The sequence below is a fragment of the Trichoderma evansii genome (assembly GCF_050947405.1).
Source record: "Trichoderma evansii strain SZMC 28006 chromosome Unknown GGI43scaffold_5, whole genome shotgun sequence".
Lineage (NCBI taxonomy): Eukaryota > Fungi > Ascomycota > Sordariomycetes > Hypocreales > Hypocreaceae > Trichoderma > Trichoderma evansii.
In genome coordinates this window covers 1500605-1516621 of record NW_028145201.1, presented here as the reverse complement: position 1 = coordinate 1516621, position 16017 = coordinate 1500605, and the positions used below count along the sequence as shown (strand labels likewise).

The 16017-nt window shown below is 48.0% G+C and overlaps 5 protein-coding genes across 5 annotated transcripts; 3 read left to right on the top strand and 2 right to left on the bottom strand.

Annotated features, from left to right (window-relative positions):
• Positions 1–104: 104 nt before the first annotated feature.
• On the bottom strand, positions 105–1740 carry GGI43DRAFT_317657 (CFEM domain-containing protein). The gene is made up of 2 exons (XM_083201802.1): positions 1097–1740; positions 105–922 (listed from the first exon to the last, which is right to left on the bottom strand). The coding sequence occupies exons 1-2, from the start codon at positions 1370–1372 to the stop codon at positions 344–346; spliced, it is 855 nt and encodes a 284-aa protein (XP_083062895.1). The 5' UTR covers positions 1373–1740; the 3' UTR covers positions 105–343.
• Positions 1526–2031, top strand: GGI43DRAFT_317650 (uncharacterized protein). Its single transcript, XM_083201801.1, has one exon. The coding sequence runs from the start codon at positions 1679–1681 to the stop codon at positions 1952–1954; it is 276 nt and encodes a 91-aa protein (XP_083062894.1). The 5' UTR covers positions 1526–1678; the 3' UTR covers positions 1955–2031.
• Positions 2032–2569: 538 nt separating this feature from the next.
• Positions 2570–4493, bottom strand: GGI43DRAFT_317648 (phosphoprotein phosphatase methylesterase 1). Its single transcript, XM_083201800.1, has 4 exons — positions 3955–4493; positions 3058–3878; positions 2685–2977; positions 2570–2618 (listed from the first exon to the last, which is right to left on the bottom strand). The coding sequence occupies exons 1-3, from the start codon at positions 4164–4166 to the stop codon at positions 2811–2813; spliced, it is 1200 nt and encodes a 399-aa protein (XP_083062893.1). The 5' UTR covers positions 4167–4493; the 3' UTR covers positions 2570–2618; positions 2685–2810.
• Positions 4494–7390: 2897 nt separating this feature from the next.
• GGI43DRAFT_400177 (uncharacterized protein) lies at positions 7391–8520 on the top strand. Its single transcript, XM_083205432.1, has 2 exons — positions 7391–8277; positions 8396–8520. The coding sequence occupies exons 1-2, from the start codon at positions 7468–7470 to the stop codon at positions 8450–8452; spliced, it is 867 nt and encodes a 288-aa protein (XP_083062892.1). The 5' UTR covers positions 7391–7467; the 3' UTR covers positions 8453–8520.
• Positions 8521–11990: 3470 nt separating this feature from the next.
• GGI43DRAFT_317567 (Zn(II)2Cys6 transcription factor domain-containing protein) lies at positions 11991–14411 on the top strand. Its single transcript, XM_083201799.1, has 3 exons — positions 11991–12978; positions 13072–13386; positions 13450–14411. The coding sequence occupies exons 1-3, from the start codon at positions 12741–12743 to the stop codon at positions 14061–14063; spliced, it is 1167 nt and encodes a 388-aa protein (XP_083062891.1). The 5' UTR covers positions 11991–12740; the 3' UTR covers positions 14064–14411.
• Positions 14412–16017: the final 1606 nt, after the last annotated feature.

The window sequence follows — 16017 nt, the reverse complement described above, 5'->3', positions numbered from 1 at the left end:
GGCGATTTTCTTCTTTGAGTAACATGTAAAAACGTTGGATTCACAATGGGCAACACAATACGTCAAAGGATTCTACTTGAGTAAGACTCAACACACAAGAGGGATGTAAGGAAAACGTGAATTATAGGCAATGTAGTACTGTACTCGGTATTATGGTTTAGTATCTCCGTCATTAATATTTCTAGTCAAATCATTTCTCGCCTAATTAGACCATTTACAACGTTCAATTCGTGCGGTTACATCTAGCGCTTCCCCACTAAAAGCAAATATATTACGGCCACACCGAAGATTCCTTTCTCCCAATTCTCTCTGCTGCTGAGGCATGGAGGCGTTTATTGATCCCTTACAGGGCAGCAGCCAGCATGGCGATGGCAGCACCAACAAGGCTGCCAGCAGAAGCCAAGGGGGCGGCAACGTTTGAGCTCGTGGTTGAAGCTGCGGACTTTGTGGCTGATCCTGAGGTAGTCTTCGCGGAAGAGCCGGTCGGGGCAGCAGTTGTGGAGCCAGTGCCGGTCGAGGCAGGGGCAGAGGTAGTGTCGGCGGCAGTGGTAGATGAATCGGAAGATCCAGTAGTAGACGAACCAGAAGATCCAGTGCTAGATGAATCAGAAGATCCGGTGCTGGATGAATCAGAAGATCCGGTTGTCTTGCTCGAACCAGACTGGCCCGTTGCAGTGCCAGATCCAGCCTGGGTTGAAGAGCTGTCCTTGCAAACAACCTGGTCGGGAACGGTCACTCCCGAGGAGGAGCAAATCTGCTGAGCAAACGAAATAGCCGTATTCTGGTCAGACTTGCTGCAAGCACTAGCCAGGCAGCATGCAATGCCATTCAGGAAATCGGCATTCCCGCAGATACATCCAATGTCAAGCTGTTTGCAGCCACCAATCTGGGTGCCGGTGGTGAACTTGGTGACACAGGCAGTCTATTTCAGCGCAGATACTCGGTCAGTCTCGATCAGATATCCAGAGCCATTCATGAATGGATTGGTTTGTGGAAGAGATGGAAATGAATCCATCTCTGGTGCCTGATGAAGCCAGGGGCAAAGTTTTCCCCCAGTGCGTCACCGGTAGTTTGACGTGTTGTTGTTATTACTTACAGCGCAGCTTGGGAGACCGCTGAGGTCCTGGGCAGCAGCAAGAGCCGCGGTGAAGACGAGCGACGCGATAGAGGCCTTCATTGTAGCTGATGGAAGTGCGAAGAGAGTCTTTGGTGAAGAAGCTTTACAAAATGAGCAATTCGATTGACGAGTAAGGTGAAGAAGGAAAAAAAGAAAGAAGAAAAGGGCTGGCGTGCCAAAAGAAGCAAGACGTGGAATGCCGGCTGTTGTGTGTTGGGGTAACACGAAGTAGCAGCGCGCCATTAGCAGCGCCATTAGCAGACCATATTGGGTCCCCCTCTGGACGCTAGCGACCTGCTAGAGGCGGATGGGCCCGATTTGGCCCTGGAGAAGGGAGCATTTACTGCCCAATAAGCTTTAGCGTGGCGCATCTTGGAGCCTTTGGGAGGCGCCCGACCATCCGTTAGTGAACGAATAGGTGACGCTGACATGCCTCTAGTGGAAGTAGTACGTAGGCTTGGCTGCGTTATTAAGGGCAGAGCGATAGTAGGCCTATAGAGCAGAACCAACAGGAACAAAGGGGGCTCCCTTGTGAATCTAGTTGGGTTGAAAACGCCGCCTATGATTGGACTTGGTATACGAAGCATTGAGGTGGTGGCTTATGTTTGCGGAATACAGCGCTGCTGTCACTATCCTCGGTCACAATTGGAGAAGGGAAAAAATGGCGGATGCTGCGGTGTGGAGATTCTCAAGGCCAGGGGCTGCAGCCAATCGGCCATTGGATCTATAGTCGACGGGCTTTTTACTGACTCCGAAAGTCTGCTTGTCACTCATCCTGGCGCGTTCTTACTCGTACTCGCACTGATGGTGATGGTGATGGCGCCGCTGGAAAATTGAAATGCTACTAGTGAGACACTTTTAGTTATATGTCTCAGAACAATCTAGCTTACTTCCTAGGGGATGAATCATCGATACGAGTCAACTCCGCAAAGAAAGGCGAGCAGCTGGGTAAATAGTCGAGCTAGCAGTATTAGGGAGCAGCGGCTGTTGGTTTACGAGATATACGAGATGCTTCTCCTCGATGCTGTAGGAACATGCGGCTCAAAATCATAGTCTAACAGAGAAAAGAGCTGATTTCGCCGACGTAAAGATAATACTCCGCTCTCCGCAAATACAAGTGAAGATAATATCCGCAGGCGGACATTGAATAGCGTAAAGGCAGATAATTGGGTACCAGGCAACTCCATGATGATGGAATACTAACTGGAAAGAGATGCTATTAATAGGAATCCAAAGGAAAATACAACAATTCCATTTTGCATCTACCATCTCTTTTGATATATCACAACTCACTTGAGGTTCCTGCAGCATGGCCTGACAAGGCATTTCTCGGGCGACTACCGAAGCTGACCTCAGGTCTGCGTTAAGGCGTCCAGTCTACCAGGGTTATCCTCGTAAAGGATCTTCTTGAAATAGATGAGGCTGAAATTCTCTTTGCTTAATCATTTTGCAAAATTTGACGTCTGGCACCGCTGACCATCTGGACAATATCTCACCCTGGCTGTTTGGACCAATAGTATTCTTCTCAGCTGCTTTCTTGGTATCGTTATCATCATGATATACATACATGCATATGTTAAAAAAGGGCGTGAGCGCCAAAATTTAAGTCTTGTCAAAACGCCTCGAAGCAGTTTTCCTACCATTGAAGCATGTAATGTTCCCCATCCCCATCCCCACTGTTGGCTGATGGTGATTATACCTTCTTCCCCTGCCTCAAGAGCTCAGAGACTTTTGGTGGCAGAACTAATGCACTCCTATCATTTCTGCGGTAAAAGTCCACCAGAGTCATGGCTGTTTGTTCTGGTTTATCCTCATGAATAAAATGTCCAGCATCTGGAAATACTTGCAAAGCGTATTTTCCTGTATGATTGAACAGATTAGTCACTTCGAGTTCTCAACCCCTTGGAGAGGAAGCCTGTTCATGAAATCTCATCACTCACCTTGCATCTGCCCAATTGTCAACTCCGTATCTAATCGATCTGTGCCAGCAAGCAGCAAAAGCTTCCCCCCTCGCGCCCCCAAGAATTTCTTACTTAAGCCTACAAACCAATCTTCCCAGAACGGTTGTGTAGCTGCAAGATTTGTCCTCCATCTCCAGGGGCGAGATGCATCTCGACTCTCGTCCCAGACCAACAATGCCGGCACTGAAGCTCTGGCAGAAACCGAGTTTCTCACGGTCCGTGTTCTGATATGCCAATCAATGCCGGACTCGACAGTTGCAAACCCTCCCGGCCGTGTAGACAGGTATGTTTGCATGCTCTGAAGCGCATCCATGGCAGAGCCTTCAACAACATCCAACACTGCATATGCTAGGAGGGATGTGCCTAGCTTCTTACTCATAGCGAGGTCTGTTACAACAGCACCTCCCAGCGAGTGCCCCACAAGAACTATAGGGGGCAACTCTGGCCAGCTCATTTGCGCTTTCGTGGCCTCAATCATGGCGAAAAGGTCAGACGACAACGTATCCAGCCGTAGATCCAAGGCCTCTCCGTCAGGAGCAGTTGTGGAACCATGACCTCTGCAGTCGACTGCCAGTATGCCAGCATTTGGGAGTCGTTTTCTTATCTCAGAGCCCACTACCGCAAACGAGAGCCCAGAGGATCCAGCCCCGTGATGCATCACGTACAAGGGCCCCTTATCTACCGGTGAGTTGAGGTAGACATGGTACGTGACATCTGGATTGGTATCAGACTTCAGAAACAGCTCCCGCTCAAAGTAAGTAGTCCATGGAATCTGTTGTAGCGTTCTGCCCCTTGCTACGCTGCATACACTGTCAGCCTGACAGCTCTATCATCAAAAGCCTTTGCCATATCCAACTTGGGTTTAGTTGTAGTTACCCTTGGGGGCGAGCAAAGAGTTTCTGGCTCGGCGTCGGGATAATTGTCCCCGTAGACGATACCGATGAGGCCGATGAGGCCGAAGAGGAATCGTCGTCCACTCCTTCTGGAAGCTCCGGCACCTGGTCTTCTTCCGCCTCGTCCAGCTCCTCAAAGGGCTCGGGGGGGATCCCAAGCTTTGATCGTGCCCAAGCTCGCTGTAGATCACTCATGATGGGCCGTATTGCTGGAGCGCAGAGCCGCCGACGACAGCAGTTGATATCAGCTGATCAAGGTGGTCCAGCCATTCGCTGATGCGGGGGATTGGATGACGATCCGTGGAGAAATGAGGACGACGTCAACGGCCGAAGTCTTGAGCAAAAGGACTGTGGGACGGTTATCACCGGTATATTCAGTCGTCGCCTCTTTGGAGTAGGGAATGGTAGTATCGCAGCCCGCCGCGTTGTGCTCACTGACTTGAAAAAACGTCGCCCAAATGCTGCGAAAACGAATGAGGTCGATTAGCGACCACGCAAGTGGGGACCCGTCTCATGTTGCACACTGTGAAATGTGTGGGACAATGACGTAGTGAGACAGTGCAGGGCTATGAAATTTAACTGTATTTGGGTTTTATAATCGTTCAAAATCACTAATGACTTTTGTTATTATCTGTTATTCTAATATGACGCAAAAGAGGAAAGATGGAAATCGGTTCTAGTGAATTCCAAATTCGGTAGCGGCGTCTTGATATTCCTTTAGAGATTTGGCGTGCTTTGGGCAGATGAACTGTGCTTACTGCGTCATCTTCCTATCTCTTGTCTCAAACAGCCAAGGTTGAAATATTTAATCGGGTAAAAGAAACGCTGTTTCAGTTGATGAGACAAGTTTCAAAATAGCCATTTCGTAATATCCGGCGATTTTACCTCATTTTTTTTTTTTTAATGAGTCCATTCATTTTCATTGTTTCGGCGCGTTTTTCTGCTATCCCCACGCTCTGCCCATTTTCTCACCCTCATTTTCCGAATGGCAACTTCGGAACTACCTACATAGCAGTTGAAATTATCCCGGGCAGGATAGAAGTACCAGAGGTACATCATCGAAGCTTAGAAATTACGGAGATAATATTTTCCAAGCTCACTGCATTCTCTCCTGGACTGTCTAGAAGGTTCCGAAACAAGTGCTTACGCTGTCTCACACGCCACACACACCCGTCCACACCATGTTGCTCATTGGCAAAACTTTTGGTCTTTTCTGACAACCACAAAGATGTTAACTGGCTTCAGCTGGCTGGAGCTGAAACTGAGTCAGGTTAATTGTCATCTGCTAGATCGCTGTGCATGAGAATAACACTTGTCTATGTGGCTTAGCTTAAACGATCCATTCAAATGGTCATACGTTATTCGGCAATTCGTAAAGTCCAATGGCTCTATCAAGGGGCTTGCAGTTGCCATGTCAGCTGCAATGGTGCTTGATATCAGCGTGCAGGAATGCGTACATCATCCTGCTATTTCGGGCACCGAGATGGCAATTCATGCACCTGATGTCGTGGTTCCGCCAATCGATTTGATCTATCGCGGGCTTTGATAATCATTTGCTGGATCATATTATCCACGTATACCTATTTTCCCATTCTCCATTTTGGCCATGACTCATTCCTGATGTTTATATGAGCGGATGTGAGATATCTTAGAGGAATTGAGCAGTGAGTCCAAGCGTGCGGTGGAAATAACTCTTACTTGCATACTCGAACAAGAAGCCGAGAGCCATACACCGCATATTCCGATATCATATACTCATACATGCCGACCCTTAGTCTCATGCAACGTCGGGAACTAGAGCCCGAGCTTCTTTCAATAGTTCTCGCAACTACTGCTGCCCTACCTGCATGTGGCTGGCTCCGTATGAGTGGCAATTCCAAGACAGCGTGTCTCATTGCCTTCACCAGACTATTGAGAACGGTATTAATATAGCCCATCCATAATGCGAGACCAAATAGTAGAGAGTTCGGACAGTGTTAATGTTCTTCATGAGCCAACAGCTTGATTGGCGATGAATATTTAGGCGAGCGTGCCGCAGGGTTTCTCCCGTGTTGTGCCATATTTGATTTAGAGAAGACACTTAGACAATGTCCCCTGAAAAAATGACACCGTAGTGACTCTTTCGCTCACTCTCATTAGGAAAATAGCAACTGCCAATCAAACTACTAGGTGGTATCAAGTCAAGCCGCGATAGTACCCGTATTTATAGTATTGCTTCGTATAGCACTGCCATCGGCTAACGCAACTAAGTATCAACTCGTGCACAGGCAAACGTAATAGTCCGTAACTCTAATTAATTGCTAGAACTGATACAAGCGATGTTTACTGCACGCGAAGACAGAATCAATGCTGCACGCCGTCTATGCCGTACCTTAGCATCGCAATGTGAACTTTGGCATAGTGCAGTTCTAGGTGCTTACACGGAAGGGCCGAGCCGACGGCCAAACGCCGTCTCTACATAAGGCTCGTTAGAAATCGATCAATCGAGGTTTCCAATGCAGCTTCAACGACTAATGCCAATGTACCGGCGGGGTATCAGAAGGTATCCTGCCCCGTATGCAGCAGATTGTGTCAAATATCACTTCGTGTTACGGAGCAGCACCTCCCATCTTAGCTGCATGTGGAGTAGGCGCATTTGGCCCTAAAGTCGCAGGATTTTTTTTTTGTACTAACATTACTATTAGAAGGCAGTAGTATACCTGGTAGGTGTTTTGGGTGCTACGACAAGAAAAGCAAGGAACCAAATATTTTGGCATTCACAAGCCAGAAAACTGTTGCCAAACGCGCGGCCAAGGGTGCATCTGCCATAAGGAGCTGGTTCCTAAATGATTTCAAAGCCCCCAATTACGTACTAAAGTTGCCTGGTCACGCCGCCACCAACGATGCTCAACTTGGTGTCTTGATCTGATCAGCGCCTTACTACGACTAAACCGCTAAAGTATGTAGGTGCTGCTAGTATTACTCCTGATTTGAATAGCCTTCAATTAGTACCTCGTAGCAACGTGGAATCTAAGGGAGACGCACCCTGGGATGGATGGCATGTCAAATAAATTGACACCACTGCAAGTGCTACTGCGAGCTGCACAGTTGTAAGCGAATTAAATTTTGCAGGTACACGCAGTAGCCGCTTCCATCCCTACAGTACTTTGTACAATCGTGCTAAGCCCAGGTAGTAATTCGGTCGCAACAATGGCAACTGCAAGCGAGTAGCAGCAGCAGTAGCAGTAGTAGTAGCAGTAGCCCGGGACTGGACAGGAATTGGGGAATTACCTCGATTCCGGCCAATCAGCTGCCCAAAGATTGATACCGGAGGCACTTCCACTTCAAACAGGAGGCACTGCACCTGATCTGGTCTGTTGCTGCCACCTGAAGCTGCGGAGCCCTGCTCGGAAGCGACTGCCACATGCCGTTCGCCGAGCGATTTTTCCAAGCGTCTCCTCCTCGACCCAGATATGGAGAATCGAAGGCACTAAATGGAGTTCTGAGCTAAGTGGCTATGGCATCTGTTGCGCTTTCATGTGCTAAATCGCCTGACGCTGGACAGGCTGATGGGACCTTGCCTTTTCCCCTGGTCAGAGCGGTACCGTCCGAGTACCCACTGGTACCTGGTTCTCAGCTTCTCCAGCAGATGTCAACTCGCTGTCTCGCAACGTCTCATGGCACCCATTGGATGGCAAAGTGCCCAGCAGCGCAGCAGCTCAGCCTAATCAAAATCTACGCAGCTAGCCTGCAAAAGGCCGCGCCGGCGTGGAATCGTCGGCTGGCTGTCCGAACATCCAGGCCAAACACAGGAGGACACCTGGAGCAATTTCTCCCACAGGCCAGACCCCCCGCGTGCCAGGAACCTGTTCCTTGCAGCCAAGCGGCGGCCAAACCATTACAAGGACTAGCAGCTTCACCGATTTCGCACGAGGCGCCAGAACCTGGAGCAGCTGAGATCCGCAGACGCGTGGCGCATCTTGCGTCGTATCTTCCGCACCACGACGAATCACGGCCACCTGCTCTCATTGCTGCGGCGGCCAGTGTTGCTGCTCTTGCATGCGAGTTGCTCAGCATACCTGTCGGGGGTCCGGCTTCTGATCCGTTCTCGCCAAGACTAAAAACCTTCAACTGGCCCACATGCACGAGATTAACGCCGTTAGGGATAGAACACATTCACAGCCTGGACTTCGGCCGACACGCTAAGAAAGGGAATTTTTGTTCGCCCATCAGCCTTGTCAATGTCGCTTCGTCCAGCTTGGAGCCGCAACACGCGGCAGGGAAGCAAACACTAGCAGCATCTCCTCACTGCAAACTACATAGCCGGGTAAATTACTAGTCAAAGGCGATCGTGATCGGCTTTCATGGGCAGCCATGCTATTGCATACAGAGAGCTATAGCCGGCTACTTGCTCTATTTTCTATTGGCTGATATACTCTACTTAGATTGCGGCCAGGATGAAGCGGCTATTCATCTACTCACCACCCATCGTTTCACTTTGATTTGCTTGTAAATACCATGGCTCATCTGCCTTTACGGTGAGAAATCTCTCTTAGCCTCACCATCTTCGGTTGTATCCCGATATCCTCCTAGTTAGGATTCACAGCGCTGACTTTCAAGTCCAAGCTCGCTTTCTCGTATCAACCACACTCGCCACCGCAGTCCGAGCTTGCAGCAAGATCTCGGATGCCACTAGCAGAAACTAGCTCACGTTGAAAATCTCGCTGCCGTTGCAACTAGCTGTTATCAACTATTCTTGAGCCGGCCGTGGCCGGCCGTACTTTTTTTTTTTTTTTTTTTTTATGGAATCGCAACTTCAGCCGCTTCTGACCACATACATACTCGACTAGACTAGTTGAGCGGCGTTAGAACAAGCGCAGCGCTTTGACAGGGGCTGGCCTTGCAAGGGAGCTGCCGAGGGGCCTTACGGAGTACGGAGTACCATGCTAGGACTCCCGCCTTAAAGATCCACTTGTGTAACACACCATCATACACGTACTTGTATGGTAAGGACGAGTACGGAGCACATGTTGCCTTAGACGCAGCACAACCATGTCGTCCACAGCATTTGTCCAGTACGGGGAGCCGGCATATATGTACTACCTAGTATTATACGCATATAACGTTCATAGTGCGATCTGCCATGAGCCCAGCTTCGATTACAAGGAAGAGAAGATGGGGGTGAGATCCCTATTCGACCAGGCAAGCATCGTCATCACAAATTCGGCACGGATCTTCCTACCAGGCTTTGTCGCTCATTAAACAAAATGCAATGCAGCCTAATAGGGCGCCCATCTGGATTGTCATATAGACTCATAAACTAATATCGTTTATTCGTCAAATATGTTTTAATCTAATGTTCTTCAGACTCACCGGAGATATAAAACCTTTTACTATATCACGCGAATTGGAAAGATGAGCCTGTGCGGACGTCTCCACACTTAGCACCGCACTCAAATCCTTCGGGTCTACTCCGTACGTACCTCGTATGTCGTATGGAACTACCCCATAGGCGTAACTGGCACAAGTACAGTGGCCATCTTATTACTCCGTGCCTGGCCCTTGCTTCACCCTTGCTTGACACTGCGCTAATACTACTAACGGCTTCGATTCGAATCTCGCCGAGACAAGTTTCTCCCAGCGCTAATGCCACAGTCTGCTACTCTCCTATGGGCATCTTACTGTAATGAACTAGGATGGTTTATGACGCAGACATTGGGGTCACTGCAAAACTCTCATCCGGTTGCGAGTTAGTACATCTACCCACTCACTAACTGGTTAGACTGCAGAGCAAAATGATTTGTTAGAGTGGAGAGGAGTGGAGGAGCCAAAGTTGTCGGCTGGATGAAACGTTGTCGGTCTGAATGAGCTGGATCACTGTCTCCTCCACAAACGTGGATCAGGCACAGAAGCGATGACTTGTGAGGGGACTACAACCACGCCGCCCAATACCGCGGATACGGAGAGCTACCTTGGCAATACTGGCCTGAGATTACCCCGTTTTTCTGGAGTGCTAAGACGTACTTCGCCGATAGAGGTTCCCCGGTAAAATTCAAAACTTGGCCGGTTGTTCCATTTGAGAATTACTTACGACTTCGTGGCAATTTGGCCTCAAGGAGCCGTGTTGGCGAGAACACACGTTTCGGTACGGACTGCGATTACTACTGGGCTACGTATTGCCTATTACAGTACGACGTATTACTTCTTGCATAGTACTTCTGCTAAGCATATAGTACGTAGTACTGTACTACTAGCATGTCTCAACGTACCCACTGATGCACTGATGCATCTACTACCACCACCGTACATGCTACTACATGGCCCAGTCGCCTGCTTACTCGTTTTGGGAGGCGTCAGAGTCGCTTAGTCTTGCTTTCTCGGGATCGGTTGACGGCCGCAGATTGATCTCACGGAGCTAATTGATTGCTTTTGGCCTCTTTTGCTTTGGCCGTCTCCCTAACGCAGAAACGTGGAGATTGCTACGAGGAACGGTGCAGTTGAGGACGGGTAGCTAGCACCAGCAAGGTGGAATTGAGTCTCTGAACTAAACAATACCTTGTCGGACAATTTCAATCTGCAAGATTTGTCTCAACTTGCTCCGTCATACTACAGCATTATTACTACTTTGAGTGCACTTATGATGGCTTCTCATCGTCGCCCCGCTTACTTTGTGCACCAGGTAGGTAGTACCGCCGGTGGCATCATGCATCGCTCGCATATGCTGGCGCATATCAGGGACACGGAGTAGCCCGTATCGCACCTCTTCTCACAGCCCTGCAGAAGACGTATCTGCAAGTTAGTATCCATCCAGTAGCAAGAACGAACAGCTCGAGCTGAAAGAATTGGAGACCGGCAGATGGAGGACAAGGGATCCTACTCTTCTCTCTGCCCTCCTAGCTTTTCTTTTTTCCTTTTCTATCTTCTTGGCGCCAGACAAGGTTCATACTTGTTTCTCTCTCTTTTCTTTTTCCTTTTTCCCTTCCCCCGTCTCGGCCCCAACTAGCTACTTTTCCTGGTGTTAGTGCAACTAATAATTGGTTCGCCAGCCTCACCCTTGCCAAGTGTAGTGCTACCACGTTAGTACGTGGCCTGTATTATTTTACTTCATACTGTGCTCTATGATGCTACCATAGAGGTGCATGTGATAGGTGAGCCATCATTTGAAGCTGTTTCATCCGACCGTTCTCGAAGCCTTCTTTTTTTTTCTTGCTTTCTTCCCGCTGTTCTGAGACAATACTTACTGACCCTCACCAAAACAAAGCACGCCGCAAACCAAGCTTCCCTAAACTTTGTAAAAAGTGACAGATGTCGCTTTTAGCGGCAAACCCTATGTGACCTAGATTCGTGAGCACCACAAACAAGTTGCCATAGGTAGGTGTAAGCAAGCAATATCAACAAGTACATACTCATACATACTTGTACTTTTTTCTGATGGAGTCCTCGTTAAGAGGCCCCTCTCGCATTCTTCAAGCCGAGGCCGCCGGCACTCTTATATACACGCCCAAACAAAAAATGCACCACCCTCCGGCATGGCCGCTCGGCTGCTTCCCTTTTCTTTTTGATATGATACCACACAAAAATGATACGCATAATGAAAATATTGCTGCCTGGCAAAATGCAACTGCTGCTGCGAAATCGCCTCTAAACCCCATTCTTTTTTTTTTTTAATCACCAATGCCGATGCTGATGAATATGACAAATCCTGGCAGATGCTCACAGTGGCCGCCAAACGATATTCAGGTGGGAAGCATGTCTCCACATCGGTAGTAAGATGACGATTTAAACAATCAAATAACTATTTTTTTCCCCTAGCAGCCGGCTCCGTTTCTTTGCAGTCTTGTAAAGCCGCACTGCTGACCTGTCAGCGAAAGCATACGCCTTTTACCTTCTACGGTTGACGGCTTCGCCGCTCGGCACATGCCACACAGCCCTTTCAGGCTGAGCCCAACGGGAACTGCACCGTTTTGATTCTCGTGTGGACCCATACTTATATGTACATACTTGTACGCTGCTGGTCTCTCTGACTACTGCCTGTTCTCGTAGCTCTCTAACATGGTTGGTGTCGACTGAGGGGTGTCAAGTTTACGGCTCCTCTTCCCAATCAACCAACTCAATATCGCCTCCCCTCCCCACCCCCGAAAGGGCTGTGTGCGACTTCGCATCACCCTTGCCTCTTCCTCCTTGCCGACAGGCATAGTAGCCCTATGGGAAGACCCCGGAGCATGGCACTGGTAGGGTAGGGTGTCACAATAGCAGCGGCTATTAGTAGCTATTACTAGGTACTGGGGCAACCTCCCGCTCTTGTCCTTTAATCCATCCTCTTCATGCCTCCATCATCGGTGCTTGCCAAAGCCACCCATCTCGGTCTGCTGTCTTCCGAGACACAAGAGTAAAAAAGAGAGATTCACAGATTGCCATATCGGGCCTGGCCAAGAGCTGGTATGGGAACCTCCCTGGCTCTAGCTCACATTCACCATCAGCTGTCTTAGGTCAGCTATACTTCGCCACCAAGAGTTCAGCGTGCTGCTTTGCATTTCGGATTAGAGGTCAATATTTCCAGCTCTGGGGCTCGCTAAGAAGAGAGTATTGGCAAGCCAACGCCACCAACTCAGCTCTACCATCTGCTGTCAATGACTCTTGCCTCCTTGTCGTATCCTCCCAGCTCAATCGAATCGAAGGTCTCCACGATCCCGCTTCTCTAAGGCCCCTCCGTACTACCAGCCCCCAGAGCCATCGACGTCGTCACGATCTCATCAATGTCATATCCAGGCCCCGTCATAACAGGAGTAGATGCAACCTGCGATGCCACCACCAAGGTCTCCCTCCAGAAACTTTAGGGGACCCCAAGATTCCACAATGGCATCTACCATCCGAGGAAATGCTACCCATGTCTTGAAGCGATCTTTCTCGACACCTTCGGTGGGTGGTGTAGCATCAACATCGTTTTTAGAGTCTCAACCATTAGCGCCGCAGATGAATGAGAAGAAGAGAAACAAACTAGGCTACCATAGAACATCGATTGCCTGTGGTGAGTTTTGTCTGCCCCTTTTCCGACTCGACTCGAACCCGAAAGGCCTAGGCCGGTCCTCCCGTGCCCCCAAAGGAGTCTAACACACGCTAGGTCACTGCCGTCGACGCAAGATACGCTGCATTATATCCTCGGAGGACCAGAATCGATGTGTGAACTGTATACGGCTCAAGAAAGAGTGCAGCTTTCACCCAGTAGACCAGCAGCAGCCATATGATCAGAAGCTGCCACCTCAAACGCCCACTGGGTCCAGCATCGCGACGGCCTCCTCATCACCGGCAATATCTCGTGGCAGTTCCGTTGACCAAGGGTCACAGCGACAACATTATCCTGCAATACCTGTGGCGCCGGTGCCCAGCATGGGGGCTCCAACACCTCAAAGCGAATATTTTCCGTCGGAGTTGGAAGGTGGGTGACTAAGACTCATTTGTAAGATTTCTCTGTGTCTGTTGATGTTAACTGATAATCAAGGTTCGACGAACACCATGCCATCCGGGTCAACGTATGGCGTAGGGGAGCAGCCTTCAAGAAACTGGGTGTCTACGGACACGGATCCAAGCGCAATGTCGAAACCTCGCGGTCAAAATATGTGGCAGCAGTCATATCAAGGAGATGTTTCAATGGGCTTGGGTGGCCAAATTTCTCCATACGCAGATCCATCAAGCGTATCTGCTGCCTGGGCAAGTTCAAATTTCGCACCTGGAAATGAAATGGGATGGAATAGCGGCATGCCACCACCTCCTCGATCGATGTCCTTTAGTGGAGAAATTCTAGGAAGCCATCATACGCCTCAGTATTATCCAGCACCACACCAAAATCCGGTTTACGAAAGGCAGCCGCATCATTTTTCTCACATCTATGGTGCTGTCCCTGTTAGCGAAACGGACGAGAATATAGAGCAGGCCATCGATCCGGCAATCATGGGCTCTACTGTGCCCTCGGCAGCGCCTATAGGTTGGCAGCAGCAGCAGACGCAACAGCATCCGCATCAACACCAGCATCAACAAGTACAAGACACTCAGGTAGGGGGTGCCTATCGTGGGTGGGAAGGGTATGGTGAGGATGATGGAGCCCGTCGCATGTAGGAGACTACTTTTCTCCTATGTTAACTGAATTTAACCGTGATTTGTCACGGTAAGGAGCTGAAAGGACTCGATAACTGCCGACAAGACGTCATTCGTTGCTGAAAATCAAAGTATTCAAATCGCGATAAGCCTGAAAAGTAAATCGAGCACGGATATCCATCTGCCCTAGTAATACTAGGTGGTGGATAAAAATCTCGTCAGCTTCCAGTCCGCCCGCATTGATAATAAAGCTTTATCTCAGCTATCAAACGTATTTTATAAGGTCAAATGTAGAAGGATGTCTGTCCTATCACAATATGAAGAAGTCCCACGATGCCGATTATGAGCGGACGACCACTTGACCGAACCCTCTTTGCCGATCTCCCTGATTCGAAACGACCTCCGATTTCAAAACTCTCAGCAAATGTGGAAATAATAAAGAAATCAGAAAGAATATGGACTTCTTTGGGTATATAATGGATGCTCTTTGCGCTGGATTTCCACAGTGCTGGGAGAGGTGGACTTGTTCCTGAGAACGCTGAGATGTGACGACGTTAACTGTGGCTGAGATGCCTTTTGGATTCTCAAATATTATCGAATAAACGGAAATTCTACCTGCTGGTGGGAAATGGCCATACTCTCGACGAAACTTGATGCCGACAGACTACTACTTCGGACAATTATTTTGATATAGCCACTCTTTCACAATGTGAGAGATGACAGCAAAAGGCTACCCAGGAGGATACATCTGTACCAGACTCGGCAGTGCATCTATGTGGACTAAGATTTCAACCTCATGTCATTCGAGTTCTTTATTGGTTTTTGCTCTTAATGCATTTCAACATTCAATCATAGGGCGAGGACTAACACGGTTATACCATGGAAAGGGAGGCGGTTTTACGACTGTATATAGCGGGAGAACACAACGGATGATCGTTACGGCCGAAGCAACTTTTATTTTTTTGTTATTTTTTTTTTTTTTTTTTTTTTTTTTTTTTTAGAACAGGGGGATATTCATCAAATATGTGAGCTTTGCTCACTTATCGCGGAATAAGCGGATTAGAGTAATCTTTTTTTGTTTCAATTCCCCTTTTGTATTGTTTCTCTTTTGTTGGGCTCTACGTTCGAAATGGGGGGGTCTAAAAAAGAAAGGTTTCAAGAAGCTGTTTGTATTGAGCAAGTTCGATATGTTGGATCACATTTTTCTGGTTATGATTTTTTAATTTTCCTTATCATAAATTGCAAGGCATTCAATAAGCATATTCGAGGGGGGGGGGGCGGGGCGGTTCTTTGTTTTTGGGTACGGCCACAACCAATATTATTTACAAGTTTATTGTTCTTTCTGGGGAATTTTCTTTTCTATAAATACTTTCCTTCTATTTCTTCTCTTTTCCCCTGGCTTGATTTGGAGCTGGTTAATATTAGAATTATTGAATCCTTTATACATGGGATTTTCTTGACTTTGCTATTCAATTTTGAGGTGTAACTGACAAGACGTGGAATAGTGCTTTTGCAACAAGGAAAGATATTAAAAAGGTAAAAAGACTTGGAAGAGTTATATGGGTAAAGAGGACAATTACCTCCGTTGTGGATACTTAGAGGGTGTGTGATTGTATGTCACTGGAAAAGTTCATGACTCGGGGAATTATTTTCGTGCTGCTTTTGGTTGCACTAACATTCATTCACATCTAACTATGTTTGCAAAAATACATTATCTTGTAAATAACGTAGAGATAGGAGACACAAAGTTCTTGAACCACTATATTGACACATATATGTGTTGTCAACTTTTCTTTTGCATTATCTCCGGTTCCCTGGTTTACTGTTGTATCTGGGATACTCTGGTCTCCCAACATATCAGTGAACGGTTTGCTTTCTCTAGAATTTTTCATCTTTTAAAGATGCTTACAGACAGAAATATTCAATTCTTATTGGAATGACGGACTGGCATATATATAGATTTTATTTATGAATA

What these genes read in the sequence shown, in the direction of transcription:
- GGI43DRAFT_317657 (XM_083201802.1), bottom strand. Translation starts at nt 1,372, where the DNA reads ATGGCGCTGCTAATGGCGCGCTGCTACTTCGTGTTACCCCAACACACA. An exon ending in GCGGTCTCCCAAGCTGCGCT is followed by an intron (nt 923 to 1,096) that starts GTAAGTAATAAC and finishes GCGCTGAAATAG; the next exon opens with ACTGCCTGTGTCACCAAGTT.
- GGI43DRAFT_317650 (XM_083201801.1), top strand. Translation starts at nt 1,679, where the DNA reads ATGATTGGACTTGGTATACGAAGCATTGAGGTGGTGGCTTATGTTTGC.
- GGI43DRAFT_317648 (XM_083201800.1), bottom strand. Translation starts at nt 4,166, where the DNA reads ATGAGTGATCTACAGCGAGCTTGGGCACGATCAAAGCTTGGGATCCCC. An exon ending in CTCTTTGCTCGCCCCCAAGG is followed by an intron (nt 3,879 to 3,954) that starts GTAACTACAACT and finishes CAGTGTATGCAG; the next exon opens with CGTAGCAAGGGGCAGAACGC. An exon ending in GACAATTGGGCAGATGCAAG is followed by an intron (nt 2,978 to 3,057) that starts GTGAGTGATGAG and finishes TCAATCATACAG; the next exon opens with GAAAATACGCTTTGCAAGTA.
- GGI43DRAFT_400177 (XM_083205432.1), top strand. Translation starts at nt 7,468, where the DNA reads ATGGCATCTGTTGCGCTTTCATGTGCTAAATCGCCTGACGCTGGACAG. An exon ending in ACTGCAAACTACATAGCCGG is followed by an intron (nt 8,278 to 8,395) that starts GTAAATTACTAG and finishes TACTCTACTTAG; the next exon opens with ATTGCGGCCAGGATGAAGCG.
- GGI43DRAFT_317567 (XM_083201799.1), top strand. Translation starts at nt 12,741, where the DNA reads ATGCAACCTGCGATGCCACCACCAAGGTCTCCCTCCAGAAACTTTAGG. An exon ending in TAGAACATCGATTGCCTGTG is followed by an intron (nt 12,979 to 13,071) that starts GTGAGTTTTGTC and finishes AACACACGCTAG; the next exon opens with GTCACTGCCGTCGACGCAAG. An exon ending in TTTTCCGTCGGAGTTGGAAG is followed by an intron (nt 13,387 to 13,449) that starts GTGGGTGACTAA and finishes CTGATAATCAAG; the next exon opens with GTTCGACGAACACCATGCCA.